Consider the following 17,814-nt stretch of genomic DNA (forward strand, 5'->3'; position numbering starts at 1 on the left):
TGGTGATGATGGTGATGGTGGTGATGGTGATGGTGGTGGTGGTGATGGTGGTGATGGTGATGGTGATGATGGTGATGAGGATGATGATGATGATGATAGCCTACTAATTCGGTTGCGTGAGGTTACTTTAGTTCAGTGTTTACGTTTCGCATTGCGTAGGCCTACCAAGATTTCTAGCGGAGCTCTCACGACATTTAGCAGCAGTTGAAGCTTTGCAATAACGAGACGTCCTAGTGACATATTGGCCTATATTGAAACTCTTAGGACTTTCTTCACTATGTCTATGTCATGTTTCCGCCCCCACGTTAAAGCCCATCCACTCGTATACGAACTCAGCACTCTTTGCAAGCGCGAATCAGCACCACCACAGCAAAACCCCTAGGATACGGTGTAAATAAAAAATACGCGGCCAGAGCGCATCCATAGCCCCAGCCGGTAACCCCGGCAAGGTGTCAGCGCTTGACGTCAGCTCCATGTCCATAAGGCGTTTTATTTTATATGATCTGAAACAAAAAGTGCACTATTTTTCTGATAAACACTGACACTCTACCAGTACAATTAATAAATTAAACTATCCTTCACTGTTGCATGATAACTATGCACCACGCATGCATAGAAACCACTAAGGACGCTTTTGCTGGCATATATAGCTTTTTGATAATGGATTGATCAACTAAACTTCTCACTCTTTTGGACTACATCAAATTGGCTAAAAGTTGCAGGTAAGATCAGAGTATCGTAGATTATTTCCATCCGTCACAGCCGGCGAGTTGTCGCTGAAAAAAAGCAAGAATCGGATATAGTGAAACGAAACCATGCCAAGATGTAAGTTTTATTTGAAATTTTATTTGTGTTCAAATCACTATGACTTTCAAAGTGGATTACGCTTGCCACCATTTTTAATACGTCATAAGTAAACTAAAGCTAGCAGTGAACTTTGGTGCTTTTATTTTGGCGCTGTAGGTGAAGGATAGTTCAATTGTAATTGTCCATACTTAATTTTATTTTCGTCATATCTTTTTATCCTTTTAGTATTGTTAACTGGGAGCTACGGGAGAACAGTTTATATCGTGAGATTTATACAGAGAATGTTCAAGATCACTAATTCAATAGATCATGTCCCCTAAAAAGCAAGGGCGTACGCGGGGACGGGCGTTCGTTGAACCCCCGCCCCCTACTTCTTAGTAATCCTCCATAGTTTCACTTATCAAACAACCACAAAACAGAAGTTTTGGACTTGTATTTTGGGCATGTAATAAAATGAGCCAGATTGCAGGATTCTGTCCTTAAGTTTTCCTGGGGAGGGGCGTGCCCTCGGACTCCTCCTTATTCTCGAATCGAATCCTTTCCGGATATCCAAGGCATTGCATATCAAGCCCCATAATAGTGGATGGGGCCCCTGCCTGTGAACTATGTACGTATCCAAAACTATTGGGTCGGAGCAACAAAATGGGAAACGTTGACCCCATTTTTATCTGCCGTCGGTGTTTTTACAGGCGAAGAAGGGAGGTTGGGTTTCTGCAGGAACATATGGGGAATAGTGACATCAATTGTTTCGCTTTTGTTGAGTGTGGCACTCTAGTTTCATCGTACTGTAGGCTTACTTCTTCAAAGATGTCCAGTCTAAGATTCGAGTTAATATAAACTTTTAGGTGTTCAGTTTTGCACTTTTGAAATAAGTCTGTTTCCGTGGCACTTTAAACATGAAACACACGTTGGAGATGTGTTATGCTAGTATATTCTCCAGGGAGCTGAGATGGTTTCAGGAATGTTCAGATGATGTAAGCCCATTGTCCAGGGATAATGATAATTGCATAGAGACATTCCGTGATACGCGCTATGTAAGAACTGACTATTATTTTTATTATTAGTTACTTTTTAATTTTGTTTCCAGCCAATCCTCAGTTGTTGGTGGATAATGAGGTGATTAGTAACGTTGATGAGCCGGAGAATGTGATCAAGGAGAAGTCTTACACTGAGTTTATGAGTCCTGAGACCCACGACCCTAGTGCTCATCAACTGGACGTCGATGATTCTGAGATCAAAGAAGATGCACTCAACAAAGATCTTGCTCCCTCTCCTTCCCACTCTAGCGTCGTTCATCTTGCTATCTCGCTCCCTGGAGATACGTTCAGTGACTTGTCACCAGACGAAATCAGAGGTTTTGTGAGAGCAAGTGTAAATGACGGGCCATTGGGAAAGCCAGACAATCGGGAGGTAAGTCCCTAAATGTGAAAAGTAAGCAAATACGCCTTGGGCAGAAGCATCCCCTCATCGGTTAAACAGAGCCAGGTTGGTTAGGAGTGTTCATTTTGCTGATAGCGACGCAACCGTAAGACATTTATTTCACAATCGTTCGTGAACCAGCGAAGTGCAGTTCCGACCAAAGGAGCTTTTGTTGCAAGGAAAATTGCGTCCTCTCTTGGTCCAGCTCAGGGCTCATAACAGAGCGAACAGACAAATGCCCGAGTTCAAAGAGTTGGGCCTCTCGTATCCCCCCATTTTTACATCACTGGTGACAAAGGTTCCGAATACACAGTCAGGTCTGATATTGGGCCCATAATGAACTGGCCACGTATACACTCTTTCCAAATACTAATTCGGGATTTCGATTATGTTTTTGCTTTAAAATGATCTTTTAAAACAAGGTCTAAAGATGTACTCATGTTCCCAAGGGCATGCCAATATATTACGACATACGTTTTAGCGCTACAAGTTTTCACGCTGTCCTGCGCGTGATACTAACCAGTTCCTTCAACATCTTCTTTATATGTGTCATTTTAGGCAGAAGAACTGATACAGAATGATGGATTTATGCAGAGGGTCAAGACGTGGATAAAGACGAAGTATAAGAAGTTTGGAATCCCTGGTTTAATGGCAGGATTGGTAATTCTGGGATGTCTGTTGGTTATTCCGCTAGTCTTAAAATCATTATAATTACGGTACACTTCGCTCCAGTCCAAACTCGGACCAGAACACAAATCCAGCACACGTGTCCCACACTGGCCCTGTTCAAGTCCCACATTAGTCGGTGGAATCATTACAACACACACTCCATAATTCTTTATAGCCAATATGCAACCGTATACCATAACCAGGAGTAGACTTGAATCGAGTCTGAATTAAGTCTGAATTAAGTTTTTTAACAAGGCATGTATGGTGTGCACCGTAGTGCAAATGCGTGCGACTCGCGTTGCTGCCGCGTTTTGAGGGGGATCTGAATGTTTAAAGTAAATAATGCCGACATTGACGTTTGTTTGAGAACACTAGAAGTTTGATGAACGAGCAGATGAATGAGCTGTTTAACAAATATGAATTTATTTGGTTGTCTTGTTTATGCAAACATTAGAAATAACTCGAATGTGTAGCCGTGTTTTGCCGTTTCATGTTCTTATATCGCAAGCCACGTGATCACTCAGTCCAAACATTATTGACCACTTCATTCATTACATCTGCACAATAAATAATTGTGATACTAAAACATTAAAGAAGAGTTTAGTGCTTCGTGTAACTTTAAAATAATGAAAACAGCTAGGAGTTTGTCAGTGGTCTGGGGCCTGGGAATGGAGACACGTTGATGATCTATTCACAAACTGATAATGAAGTTCGTTGAAAAAATTTGAACAATTTTGCGTTGGATACATATGAAAAATACTTGGGACATGTCGTCCTATGGTTTAGGTACATTGCTTGCTATTTTAAGTGCATTTTGTGGATTAGAGAAATAGGCTTTCAATTAATTTTATCCAAAGCTCGGTAAATTTGGGGACCAAATTGAGATGAAATGGATGATTCGGAATAAACCACTCCTCATTCATCTGTACACAGACTGAGTATCTCTAGGCTATTCATTGAACTAAGCAAAGTCTTTATATTCAAGTGACTACCCAGTGACGTCACAATGCATCAAGTCATGCAACCTAAACCCCAAATGCCTACATTGGCATGACAAGGGATGTATGCTCCTCCGTGCCCCCTTCCCCCGGTTTGCCAGCTTGTCACTGTAGGAAAGAAAGAGCTTTGCCCCTTCCTCGCAACGCGTGACGTCACAATATCATGTAAGCCAATGAATTTTGATAACCTTTGGCGGTCACGACACTTAAAAAGTTGAAATGCTGTAAAGGTTTCACACATAGTTTGCTTGTATAATGGTATCTAAAACAATGACACTGTTTGAATGGCACGACCGCAGCTCTGCTACTGTGACTGAGACGTCTGTCACGCTTGAAGTCTGCATCAAATTATAATCAATTCCTGGAAAGTGTATTCGTTATCAAACTCCGCAAGTATCCCTCTTGAGGTGACGATTTAAGGCGAGAAGTCTGCATCATTTCACACATTGGCATGTTTACAAAGGTGCCATTTTATTGTCAAGTTATCTTTTTTAATCAAAATACTGCTAACATAACTATCTGAAAAAATGCTACCATGAAATGAATCAGAAACCGTCATCTAGCAATCATCAGTATTCATCTCAACCTAATGCAAATATTATTGTAATGGTAAATAAAAGAATCTGACCGAATCACCGCAAACAAGATACGTATGTAAGCGTATGTGTCGTCTTGACGGATGGGTATGTAAGCGTATGCGTCGTCTTGACGGATAAGTATGTAAGCGTACGCGTCGTCTTGACGGATAGTTATGTAAGCGTACGCGTCGTCTTGACGGATAGGTATGTAAACTTACGCGTCGTCTTGACGGATGGGTATGTAAGCGTATGCGTCGTCTTGACGGATAAGTATGTAAGCGTATGCGTCGTCTTGACGGATAAGTATGTAAGCGTACGCGTCATCTTGACGGATAGTTATGTGAGCGTACGCGTCGTCTTGACGGATAGGTATGTAAACGTACGCGTCGTCTTGACGGATGGGTATGTAAGCGTAGGCGTCGTCTTGACGGATAGGTATAAGACAATGGATGTAAGGCTTAGAGCTTTATGAAAACATGAATACATTTAGGTTAACCTTTGGCTATAGCATTCAAATATAGCACAAATTCTGAGTAATCTTTTTTAAAAATGAAAAGGAAAAACTAAGCTATTTCCTGCATGCCTTATTTACGTTTTGTTACTCGTTTTGTTTTACGAATCTGCCATTAATTCCCACTTTAACACGAATACACTGAAATGATTTGCGTTTACGCCATCTTGTTCTGAAGCCAGTCTTTATACTGAGACACATCAGTGTAGACACCAGGATAATTCGCCTGAGCACATCCATATCCCCAGCTGGTAACCCCGACAAGGTACCAGCGTTCGACGTCAGCTCCGGTGTCTTTAGCTGCACACACCAAAGGACCACCAGAGTCACCCTGGCAACAAATAAGTAAACATTCAAAAATCTTATTAACGTTAATACAAGCCGTCACAAATCTCATTGGAAGCAGAAATGCCAACTGAACCGTGCACGATTCAGACCTTTAAACAGCACTGTCATAATAGCTAATAGCTCTATTTTTTCAAAGATAATTTGTTTAAAAGCTTTTTCAAATAATGATGACACGGTGTGATGTGACAGGACTATACTTTTATACCTGACACGAGTCAATGCCGCCCTCAACAAAGCCAGCACACAACATGTTATTTGTTACTTCGCCATCGTAGTTGTTCGGTCCATTGCAAGTAGCCCTAGGAATGAGGGGGACGTTAGCCTCTTGAAGGATGGTCGCCAAACTACCTCCAGCTACATCAGGGGAAGAAAATATTATTCACTTTTACTGGAGAAAATTCTACACTGTCGTGTAGAAAATGAACGTATCACAACTGCTGATATACATTATAATGAAATGAATAAACCCCTCGAGTTGTGCACTAATAAAGCTGTAACCTGATAGCAACACAATGAAGGAAACAAAAACGAAACAGTGTTGGAGGAAAGTTTATTGTTAAAATGAGTAGATGCGAAGGCAACATGACTCACAGGACAAGGCACCGAATCCAGAAGTGAAGCAGTTAGAAGTGGGATCAAATGCCCTGGTACTGTTCAGGTCCAGACAGGCGAAGTTGACGAAGTTGTTTGTTGCTGGTAGTGGGTTGGACAACACCATGACAGCGATATCATTGTCTGAGGTGACCTCATTGTATCCTTCATGGATGATGACCTGTGACACTCCACTCTCATACTCCCCATTGGATGAGTCGATGTTGCTAGAAGCGTAGAGTTTACCGAGTTGTACTGTCCAATCAGCTCCGTTGCTGTAACTGTTAAAATTTGTGTTTTGTTTTACAAAAAAAACCAGCTATTTTGCTCAAAAGCATCTTTCTCAATTTTTTGACTGCAAGTTCCATTGCTGGTGACCTGAACAACTTTAATTAACTAAATCCCAAACAGTCCAGCAAAGCCAACACCGTGCTAACGATATCTACCGACGAACTTCGAATTCAGAGCCTGTTTTTTTAAGACAAAAAGTGGTCCCCTCTGTCTGCATATAAGTCAAACCAAACCAAAGTGGGAATATTGCCATCTTTTAAAAGCATAAAAAAGACTCTGTGTGCGTGTCAGCACTTCAAACAGCGTCTGTTTCTGATACTTACTCATATCCATCTCCAGTGAAACAATGAGCAGCGCTGATGACATATCTATTGCCAACCAGCGTCCCACCACAAATGAAGCTGCCGTAATAGAAGAGTTGTGCCTGCCAAGGCCAAGCGCCACGTACGGCGTCTTCTCCACCAACGATGCGGTTGTTGGACCCAACGGGTTGGCGGGTACCGCAACCCGCACCTTGAAGTAACAATCGTCAGATAAAGAGTTGTCAGCATTTTTCCAGTTATTTTGTCGATTATTCAGATGATTCATGATATCATGATGCCAACTTTTGTAGGCCCAAGATTGGCATAGCTCAGATGACTTTACTGATATATATTTGCTAAAATAATCTAAAATAGAACGTTTTCTTTTTTTCTTAATCATTCATTCATTAAATCAATCCAATCCAAATAGGTTAGACAGCTCGAGCGACAACTACAGTTAACAATATGTAATTCGACTATTCACACCGCAGAACGAAAGATGGTTTGAACAATCTATAGTAGACCACACTGGGACAAGGCCTAGGGGTATGGTCGTATTGCTGGTTATCAATAACCGATTTCATTTATGATTAAGGAAGGAACCATTCATAGGAAAATAATTGTAAAAATGTAAGATGCGAGAATTTCAGCCAACCAGAAAATGTGATAACGATGAAATTTCGTTCGAGTGTCACTGAACTGCGCGTGAATTGACCTTTGCGCCCAAACTTGCGCCCTCCATGTTGTTGAGGGACGGCATACGGCCTGGTAGATTATAAAGACAGAATATGAAACTTTACCATTCAATTTAAGTGTAAATCAACTCCTTTTCTCCCAGAATAATAATTGAATGCACTGCTAACTTACTGGCTTCAGGGAAGCAGTCGTCACCGTTACATATATCATACTCCACAGACTCCCCATTACAGTTCCCACTACTGCAACTACAGGTGCGAGTTCGGCTGCGTTGACCGGCACCACAGCCGGTATTACAAGCAGACCATTCACTCCAGTCATTCCAGTTACAACTGTTTCCACCTTCCATGAGACAGAAACAGTCAAGGGGAAATTAATGCCTGAAAGGTTTTACAAGTTTGATTATCTGTAAAAACTTGCAATTTCATTTTATTTCATTCCATTGAGCCTTATATTCCTGTAATGTGCGTGAACAAAATTTTTGGAAGGGGCTAATTCAGCAATTGGGTTATTCTTATCGATCCCGGGTCAGTAGGTTCCCTTCTGGAGACATGGTGCCATTTTGTATGAAAGAGCCAACATTATGGCCCTACTATTTGTTAGGGGATAGTGAGTATTCTTTTACGAAACTATAGAAATGTGGACAATAATTTTTAGAAAAATTTCCATATTGCTCTTGCCCGGACCAAAATTGGGATATTTCACTGTCCTGGGTAAAACATTCAGACTCTTACAGTTGGCTTCATCACTTCCGTCGCTACAGTCAACGTAGTCATCACATTGCCAACTACCGTAGATGCAACTACCGTCAGAAACACAAGTGAATTCCCCGTCAGCACACGGGCCTGCAATAAACAGTGAATAAAAGGATTGAATGGACTTCACATAATGTTTAGGCTACAAGTGTAAGTACATTTGTTACTGTTGATTTGGTCCAGTAAAACGTGTAATACATGAAAAACTTTGGTTCTTCCAATAACCGTCAAAAGCCATTCTTTAATTAAATCGAATAATATTTTGAGTGCAAACAAATGACATTTAGACAATAGCCATGATACAAAAGCCAACTAGGTGGTCCTCTGCTAAGTTGATACTGAGGTCGTGTAAAATGTTAAGAAAAAAAAAGCTTGAGTCAAAATGTTTAAGAGAACTTCAGTTCTTAACAGCTCGGTGTGTGATAGCTCGGAGCCCTATGATCTTACTTCATGTGGTTCAGACAAGGTCTTCCGTCAAGTCCCGGTCTTTGCCAGCATCATATACTGTGAGGATTCCGTGAGGATTCCCCGTTCCTTGCTTGTATAAATTTTCATTTAAGGCAGTCAACAATTAGCCATCTTTTCAAGAACGAAAAATTACACCATCCTCTTACAGTTAGCTTCGTCGGTTCCATCACCACAATCGTTCCAGTCGTCACACTGCCAATTGCCCGGAATACAACGACCATTTCCGCACGTGAACTGGTTACTGCGGCAAGAGCCTGTAATTAACACACAAAACAGTCAACGACCATCTTGAAACAACAGTCAGCAATAATCTTGCTGTCAGATTGACGAACTTATCAACTTAAGATATCGTTACTTAATTGGTGCTTGCCATATGATTAAGTCTTGGGATCTTGACATGTTATGATTGCGACTGAAAAAAGAAGTGATTGAAATTCAGTCAAAATTTCATTATGTTGTGAATGTGCTCAGGACCACAATTAAAGGTCATGGCTTACTTTTTATCACTTCAAAGGCAGCATTTAATTACGGTTTTGAATGCAGCACCAATACAGCCGCATACAAACATGAATGTCTGTAGATTTGCTCTTGCTCTGCGCATGCACAGATCGACCATGTTAAGAACAAGTTTTCGCTTGAGGAAAAAAATCAACAAAATGGAAAATGCCATTTTGCAAAACCGACTTACATCCTTGTTCATCACTTGCATCGCTGCAATCATTCCAACCGTCACACTGCCAGTAGTCATAGATACAACTGCCGTCAGTACATTCAAATTCATCCGCTGCACAGCCACTCGCAGTAGCTAAAAGAAGAAACACCGAAGACGTTGAGAATTGCTACATTTGCTCCGTCCTCCTTGTAATTCAAATTATGAATACCTCCACAACACTGTTTTGCAAAAAATTACTGTAAGTCGAGTTGAATAGTGAGAGTGCAGATACTGAAGATTTGCTTAACATCAAAAAGGTAGTGACGTCAAAGTGCTGATTGTAAATTGAAACTCTATCGAAGCATAAATCTACAGTTCCGACGTCGCTCCTTCAACAAATGTCCCAAAAACAATTGGCACAGAAAATTTCGATTCTTACCAAAGCCTTGATAAATGAATTCAATTTGTTGTCTACAGTTGGCAAGCAATGCTAAACTTTACAGCTGGCTTTAATTATGCACATATTCGTAATCCGTGTCTGGGTCTTGTTGCTACCACTTCGCTTGAGTACACAACCTTTCATCCATTCATCAACAAGCACAGTTTTGTCAGAGGAAACCCTGAGAACCATACACATATAGTCAGCACCGGTGCATTACAAACACTCTCTTGACTATCAGTCTCTCTGGAATCCAAATGAATTCATACATGTATGTGTTACAGCTAGGGAATCGTACGAGACTGAAACAGTTGTTTCATGCAGTTGATGAAATTGAATGGGATTGCATTATCGATTTCGTCCATGTTGAAGTTTGGTGATCAGCTTGAGCAGGAACAGCACTTCATTGACCACTCAAATTCTGACCACTAATCTTTACATTTTGTTTGGATAAACATGGGGTGCTCCCCTACTGCTTGGCATTGTTTCGTTTGGAAAACACCTAACACTGAAATTCCACATTAGTAATTTTTTTGTATTCATTTCGATTAATTCACCCGTTTCCTAACACTATTCACAGGCAGTTGCTAAACAGTGGAAATCTGTGTTAATAATGAAACTTAATGGAGTTACACTCACATTTAAAAAAATCGACAAAGAAAAGTGAAATGAGGAAGATTTAAAGAAAAAAGCAAATTAAGTAAAAATTGTTTCAAAAAATATTGAGAAATACAAAAAGCAAAGACTATTCAAACATTTAACATAAAATTAAAAATAATTTACGTATTAAAATAAAACCAAAAAGAATTGAAATTTAAGAAAACAAAAGTTAAGTAAGCATATCATTTTACTTTAACTGAAGGTTAAAAATGCCATCAAAAATCAAAGAAAGAAAGAAAGATGAAAGAGTTGCAAATAAAGAAATAATACTCAGAAAATATTTCGTGTTATAAAAATCAATGAGTTCATCTTTATGCTTTATGTCGGATTTACTTCGTGTTTACTTTGGTTTAGCTTCAGCGGATGAAAGTATTTTCCCTTGCTTTAAGTTCTAGTCGTTTTCCTCGAGAACATAAAAACTGTCGTTGTGTTACTTATTTTTTAAATTAAATCATAAAAATTATATATATACATTGGGTAAGGGCAAAACCCGTTATATAAATTAACATCTCCCCAACGCAAAAATACATCTTGAAAACATAAAAATCATGTCAAACCATTTTTAAAAAATACATTTCACAATTTGTCAAAAAGGCTGAATCTTTACCATTTAAATTAACGAGCGTATGGGTTACCTCATTATTAGGAGTTATCGCAAAACCTGTATAGATTCATAAAAAATATCCTACATCTTTCAAGTGAAGATTCGTTAATAAGAACCTGCTGTGAATTGCAATTCGAAATAGATAATCTACACTTTAATGAATAGAGTGACGTCACAAGAGTAGGTCTTATTATTGTGATGTTTTCATGATTTATTCAATAGAGACAATTCTAAAGGATCTGTGGTGTATTGATGACTGGAGCAGTGGCGTATCTCCCCTGACATTTATTTCATTTTAATTTTCCTTTCATCAAATTTTTATTTTATTACTTGTGTTTCAAAGTTGAGAACGAAAACCCTAAGAAAACAACACCATGAAATAAAACCTAAAATTTTGGGACCTTAAGGCTTTTGATACTTTTTCTCCTCCAACGTTATGTAGAATGAGCCCGAAGCTGCATTCGCTTTTGAATCCCCCCCCACCAAAAGCTGGATAAGCTACTGGACTAGAGTCTTACCGCAGTATTCAGGAAAATGATTGCATAGCCATTCTTGCCAGTTTCTCTTGGACCCAAAGCTCTCCGCTCTCGTCATCAAGGACTCTGGAAAACATGGCAAACAACCACAAAGTTTTCATCAAACATTCCATTAGAAATGTTAGGATTGTGGAGTGAAAACCATGCCAAAATAAAAATAAGAGAGAAAGCACGTTGGCAATGTTTAAAAAACACAAAATGGACTTTTCAATGAATATTTAAGTTTAAGTTTTATTTCCTTTATCGGCCATAGTTCTTGTCCCTTATATCTGCACACTGGTGCATTTTCATTCTTACAGTTATTTCTTGAATTAATTCCATTGTATTAAGATCGAATTGAGTATTTTAATTTTTGAACTAATTCTTTTTTTGGACGACTTGACATACTCATGCTTTAAAATATGGTATACTTCACTTACTCTTGATGTCCAAAGATGCGTCTTTCTTTGCTTCCGTAAGTTGTTTAGTCTTTAAGTGTTTCAGAAGAGCTTTGACGGCATCTTTGCCGGTGGCGCTCTTCTCCTGAAATAAAAATCACTAAGTTCGATCAGAATCATTCTCCTAAAAGCTTGTTCTACAATTCCAAATCCTAACTATTAGCAAAAGTTTGTTATACTGACAAGATAAAACCTCTTTCCTGAGAATTTATGACCAAGAGACGAAGTTTTATCTTGTCATATTTTGTTTTGCCCTTCATCAGTTCTTCATAAAGTACTGAATATTCAGCGCTTCGCAGGAGCTCGTGAAAATAAAATCACAAACGTGCTTACAGGGGGAGAGGCCTCCAACCCAAGCCTTCCAGCGCCTGATGCAGATGATATTACTCCACCACCATGCTTTAGTACAGAGATTTAATCGACATTGTCGTGAGGGGGTGGGTGGGGAAAGGTGAGGGAGGATGACTTGCCTGGTCATGAAAATTGAAAATTTGATGTACACCTGTAATATGTATTCAGAATGGCATATTGATGGTTTTTAAAAATTGGTTTCCCTTCTATATTAGTAATATTGAATGCATTTAGAATGCACATTGAATGCATCTCAAAAAGGGGATATATAGACCTACCCCATTCCCCCGGGATTTACGCCCATGCAAACAGAACTCGTTGTTCTCCACATGGACAAAAGCAGTTGTCGCCTTTCTAACTAAGAATAGGACGTTTCGATTCCCTTATAAGGCATTCGCTAAAACGCACTAAGTTTGCATATATAGTTAACCAGAGGCGTTTAAGCGTATTTGGTTAACATTTTCTTCCACATTGTTTAATTTATTTACAGTTCAAAGAAAGGACTGGTTGATTGTATTTTGATTTACGTTCCAATCTATATCTAAGGGGTTGTTGCAAGATCTGCTTGATATCCACACAAGAGAAAACAGACCACTTTCACAATCTTGGACTTTGTCGGAAAAGCAAATTGAATTTCCGGGAGCGCCAAATAATGAGTTACCCGTTTCCTTGATAGTAATTTGAATACCAAAGGGAACCCCGAACACTTGAGGTTGGACAACAAGCCAGTACCCACCAACTCTAAGTATCGAATATGTCAGGGGACATGTTTATACAGCTTTCAAATTCAAGAGGAATTAACTTAAGAATCTTCGTCAATATTTGTCTTCTAACTAGAGGGATATCGTACGATGTACGATCCTTAGCAACAACGCAGAAAACGGTGCTACATTAACATTCACATGGTGTATTGGTTCACCTGAACAAACATCCAATTCCCTCAAAACTTCAAAGTGCACTAAAAAGTACATTATCTTGTCAGGTTTGTGCATTAAGAAAGTAGTTTTCAATGTATTCAGACAGATTAAACTGACAAATTATTGAAAGAAACGATAAACACTTGGTTACTTAGATTAAATTGATCTTAATTTAGATACAGAATCCAAATTTTCCAATAATGTAGGATGTGATAGAGCCTAATATTGCGAAGCAAAATGAAAGACCAAAATACAGGTGCCATGATAGTTATTTTATTGTGAAATGTGGCATATTCTTCTTATATCGTTTTCCTTCTCTTGCGAAGTAGTTCTAAAACGTTTAGAATGCACGGTTTATAGTTCGATTGGATTAATTTTGTAGTTTTTTTATATTTTAGGCTTTATTCTTAATATATCTTTAAAGGATTTCGTTGTATGATGTCAGGGACTGCATTTACACCGCTGACAACATTCATCAAACGTCATAAGTTTCAGCTTAATTTGATAGAAACAAAATAATACAACTCATACCTGAATAATGTTCATTTCATTATCAAAATGGTTGGCCTAGAGTAATACGTTTCAGCTGGATATTAATCTGAACCAATATCCTCAACAAGATTTGCTTGTTTGTGGAAGATTCTTCACCGTAAAATCTTGCTTAATTAACTCTATGTACTCAGCATTAAGTCCAATTCTAAGCACAAAAGTGAACAGTTTAACTAAAATGAAATGCTTGGAAATTCAAACTTTACGCAATCGAACATATGAATGAATAGTGGATTAATCATTCAAACAAACAAAAACAAGTTGTAAAAATTGAGATATAACAATATCAGAACATAACTTATCTTTGTGGTCCAATTTTTATTGTCTTTAGTCAAATCTTAACTGAAATGAATGAAAATAAGAGAAAGACCAAAACCTTAGTAAATGATAAATGTTGTTAATACCTTGAGTGGTGATTTTCGTTTCTGCTGAGTGTTGTCCGCGCCAGAACATAGGCTAATACAAGCCAGGCCAATCACACAAGCAACGATTACACTCCGCATGATGAGACACGATGTACACATGTACACAGCTGTACGTCGGACAAAATGATACCAGACCTGCCGACGGACTCTTCTTTTAAGTCGGCTTGCTCAAATCCACTCGACCTCCTAAGCAAAAAATGCTTTCCATTTTGAGGTGGTTGTGGCGTGTATGGTGTACCATATACGACAAACATTTCTCTCTCTCTTTAGCTTCCCTCCAGGCGATGCAACTACACGACGCGACAGCACGACGGCTCCCTTGCGTCGTGCCATCGGGTCGCACCGTCACCTTCTTGCCATTTCGTTTGTACACACACGACGCGTCGCGTCGTGCGTCGCCCGTCGCGTCGTGCTGTCTTGGGTCCTTTCCTTGTTGCATTTTGTTTTTCTGTATAAACGTCGCCCCTTCCGTCACCCGTCGCGTCGTACCGTCGTGCGTCGTGTCGGGCATCGCGTCGCCTATTACGTCCCCTGAAGCACGACGCGACGCACGACAGGACGCGACGCACGACGCGACGCACGACGCGACGCGTTTCTTGGTGTTTATAGAGGGCGCCTTTACTGTTTCTTTCATTTCCGCCCCCCGTACTTGCATAGTAAGGTACAGTCCACTAATTCAAGCCCCATTGAAAACAGTGTAAAACAGGCACTGTTCAGAGCCCAATAACATGCTTACCAACATCCGTGAGATTGCTGAAACACAAATAAAATTATTGTCTAGTCCCTAATCTTGCGATCTCTTTTCAATTTATTGTGGGCTAACCAATCACAGTTTTAATTATTCCCACAAAACAAAATCACCCAAGAAACGTGATTTTTCCGAAGTCTGATTGCAGCCATTTTTCAAGTGGCAACCCTCAACCTTCTTGGGCACTTAGGACTATTTTTCAGTTGTAGTTTTTAGCCATTCTGCTCTCATAGGATAGCGCAAAGACCCAGGCAGTTGATCCTGGCAACGATTTATACAATTTCACCATTTCGGGGGCCTTCTCCTTTTTTTCAGAAAAATGCTGGGCTGCTTTTTATAATGCTAATGAGCTGAGCAGAAATTCTGAAAATTCTGAGCAGGACAGGGACGAATTTGCAAGTATGGCATGTTCGTACATTCGTTCATGTTCTGTTTAGTCCAGTAGCCAAGTGAAGTGGAAGGTCACTGGCTAGGGAAGTTATCACCTCCTTCTCAAGGACTCTTGTGGCTGGTTGCAAGTTCTGCTACCAACTGCCCACACGCACTGCCAAGCAACCCACACAAATTGTATGACCTAATTCTGGGGGAGTTAGGATTTCAAAAAGTGGGGGAGCAAAATTAATTCTATTACATAATTCTTAGGAAGATCAAAATTAGAGCGGGAAAAGTCAAAACAACGTTGTGGCTCATGTTATTTATTTCCTGGAGATAAGGCTGTTAGTTAGTCGTGACGCTCTTTCTAATTACATTTACTATTCAAGTACCGGAGCGGAAGTTGAAAGAAATCAGTAAAGGAGCCCTCTATAAACACCAAGAAACAAAGGGCGACAGCACACTACGCGTCGCGTCGTGCGTCGTGCCGTGCGTCGCGTCGTGCTTCAGGCGACGTAATAGGCGACGCGATACACGACACGACGTACGACGCGACGCACGACGGTACGACGCAACGGGCGACGGAAGGGGCAAAGTTTAGGCGACAAAAATGCAACATGGAAAGGACCTGAGACAGCAAGACACGACGGGCGACAGCACGACACGACGCGTCGTGTGTGTACAAAAGTAATGGCAAGAAGAAGGCGACGGTGCGACCCGACGGCACGACGCAAGGGAGCCGTCGTGCCGTCGCGTCGTGTAGTTGCGTCGCCTGGAGGGAGGCTAAAGAGAAAGAAAATGTGTGTCGTAAATAGTACACCATAGGCGTGAGTTGCGACAAAGAAAGTTGTCCATTGTGGAGACAATATTTGGACAGTATTGCTTGTTTTTAGGTTTAAAGGAGGGACTCTGAAATGTCTATTTGACCAAGAGGGTTGATGACAGTGAGACTTTGGTGTAAACGAACTTTTGTTTGAGCGAGTTTTGGTCTTAATGTTAAGTGTTAGATGTAGAGTATTTTTCTCGACTAACCCAGACATGTTTTAATAAAAGGAAAGTGCAGTCGAAATTTTTGGGTGCGGCATTGCATTTGTTTGGGAATTCAATGCTAAAAAACACGCCCTATTCACAAAAATGGTAGCCTGTGTATATGAAAGCTGAGAACCAAACAAAACAGTCTTAAAATACCATGGATTTAAAAATAAATTTTTAAGAAGGGACCGTTTTAAAATTCTATATTCCCAATGGTTATTTCTGTGCAGCACCCAAAACAAAGTCTGTACATAGATATTCTCTCAACAAAATTTTGGCAGCTCCGTTATCGTAATCTATAACCTTAACCTATTTACTTTATATTTGAAACAAAATGAATTTAGTTTATCCTGAGGAATAACAAGGACATAATTCTGAATTCATTCGCATGAATCCCGGAAAGATAGGGAGGTATATCCTCCCACTTATGGAGGGGGTGGGCTATTGAATCCCCCCCCCCCACTTTTTGTGGTGAGCAAACAAATTAAAGCGGAATGCAAAGATTTTTCACACTTCTAACGACTAGAATACATATGCTATTCTAAATATACATTAAAAGACACACATTAATATCATTAACATCAACCTGTATAGAGTCATATGGGTATCAACCCCCCTGCTTTCCCCAGCCCCACCTTTCCCCATCCACAACATTTCTCCGCATGTATTCCAAGCGTGACAAACATATACACTAAGATATAGTTCTGGCATATTTATTTTGTCAAGGTCGCGTAATATATACATTATTTCCAAGAAAAAAACGTCAATTTTCTATGCTGCTTAATTAAATATAGGCCCACATAAAGGAATTCGATTTTAAATACATCTGGTACGATTCACGAAAATACTCAAAAATAACGAAATTGTTTATATATATATTTGTATATATAAAGCTATGAGAAGGCAGTCTTTACATGACAGTGTGGTATTCCAAAGAAGGTTTATGGAAAGTCATTTTCAAATTGACGAGACCGAGATTTAAAAGCTTTGTTTATACAAAACACAATTCTGATCCATTTTTAAAAACATTTGATACTTCTTTTTGCATGTTGTTAAAAAAACATGATTTAGTTTCCAAATCAGGTATTATTGAAAACTCGTCGCAATGAGCATGCTAATGAGATTCTTGACTGCTACACCGTCTACGTGATACAACCCACAGTTATCAACTCCTTCAATTAAAAATGGCCTATCGAAAAACCAGTGGCACAATTATTGTCAAAAGAATTCTTTATGTTAGTACAAAGGTAATAAACCCGAAACCTGCTTACTGGCCTAACACTTTGAAACGTATATTATTGGGCGCTTCCGAGGTTCAGTCTTGATTCAATTATTATTTATTAGTCCATATTATACACACAATTATGTTTGAAGAACTTTTTCCAGATTTGTCCAGTAAATATTATTTAACATGATATTGTGTTGACCCGGACTGTATTGAAGAGGTTAAATGTATGGCTTGGCATAGACATTCTTCAGAATTCTTTTTGGTTGGTAGTATTGAAAAGGCGGTAGTATTATGGTTTGAAATAATACCATGTACACATGCATTGCTGAAAATGATAGTTATGAAGGTCAGCGGTTTTGCAAGGGGAGCCTCCACATTCAACTCTTTAATTATCTTATAAGTTCAATTCTTCTGCACGCAGAATGTGCTAA

General features: G+C 39.5%; 2 protein-coding genes across 2 annotated transcripts; one reads left to right on the forward strand and one right to left on the reverse strand.

The window, feature by feature from the left end:
* Window positions 1-738: 738 nt before the first annotated feature.
* Window positions 739-3,594, forward strand: LOC147798270 (uncharacterized). Its single transcript, XM_087141625.1, has 3 exons — window positions 739-825; window positions 1,895-2,217; window positions 2,785-3,594. Exons 1-3 carry the CDS (start codon window positions 816-818, stop codon window positions 2,935-2,937), a joined length of 486 nt encoding a protein of 161 aa, XP_086997751.1. The 5' UTR covers window positions 739-815; the 3' UTR covers window positions 2,938-3,594.
* Window positions 3,595-4,345: 751 nt separating this feature from the next.
* On the reverse strand, window positions 4,346-14,195 carry LOC110985421 (uncharacterized). Its single transcript, XM_022246429.2, has 11 exons — window positions 13,983-14,195; window positions 11,744-11,846; window positions 11,307-11,390; window positions 9,122-9,238; window positions 8,580-8,687; window positions 7,945-8,055; window positions 7,382-7,552; window positions 6,536-6,725; window positions 5,922-6,202; window positions 5,536-5,684; window positions 4,346-5,313 (listed from the first exon to the last, which is right to left on the reverse strand). Exons 1-11 carry the CDS (start codon window positions 14,100-14,102, stop codon window positions 5,140-5,142), a joined length of 1,608 nt encoding a protein of 535 aa, XP_022102121.2. The 5' UTR covers window positions 14,103-14,195; the 3' UTR covers window positions 4,346-5,139.
* Window positions 14,196-17,814: the final 3,619 nt, after the last annotated feature.

The sequence above is a fragment of the Acanthaster planci genome, linkage group LG09 (genome assembly GCF_054643075.1).
Source record: "Acanthaster planci isolate LZ-2023a linkage group LG09, COTS_SCS, whole genome shotgun sequence".
Classification (NCBI taxonomy): Eukaryota; Metazoa; Echinodermata; class Asteroidea; order Valvatida; family Acanthasteridae; genus Acanthaster; species Acanthaster planci.

What these genes read in the sequence shown, in the direction of transcription:
- LOC147798270 (XM_087141625.1), top strand. An exon ending in GAAAGCCAGACAATCGGGAG is followed by an intron (nt 2,218 to 2,784) that starts GTAAGTCCCTAA and finishes GTGTCATTTTAG; the next exon opens with GCAGAAGAACTGATACAGAA.
- LOC110985421 (XM_022246429.2), bottom strand. Translation starts at nt 14,102, where the DNA reads ATGTGTACATCGTGTCTCATCATGCGGAGTGTAATCGTTGCTTGTGTG. An exon ending in CGGAAGTGATGAAGCCAACT is followed by an intron (nt 7,553 to 7,944) that starts GTAAGAGTCTGA and finishes GTCTCATGGAAG; the next exon opens with GTGGAAACAGTTGTAACTGG. An exon ending in CGACTGCTTCCCTGAAGCCA is followed by an intron (nt 6,726 to 7,381) that starts GTAAGTTAGCAG and finishes TGTTACTTCAAG; the next exon opens with GTGCGGGTTGCGGTACCCGC.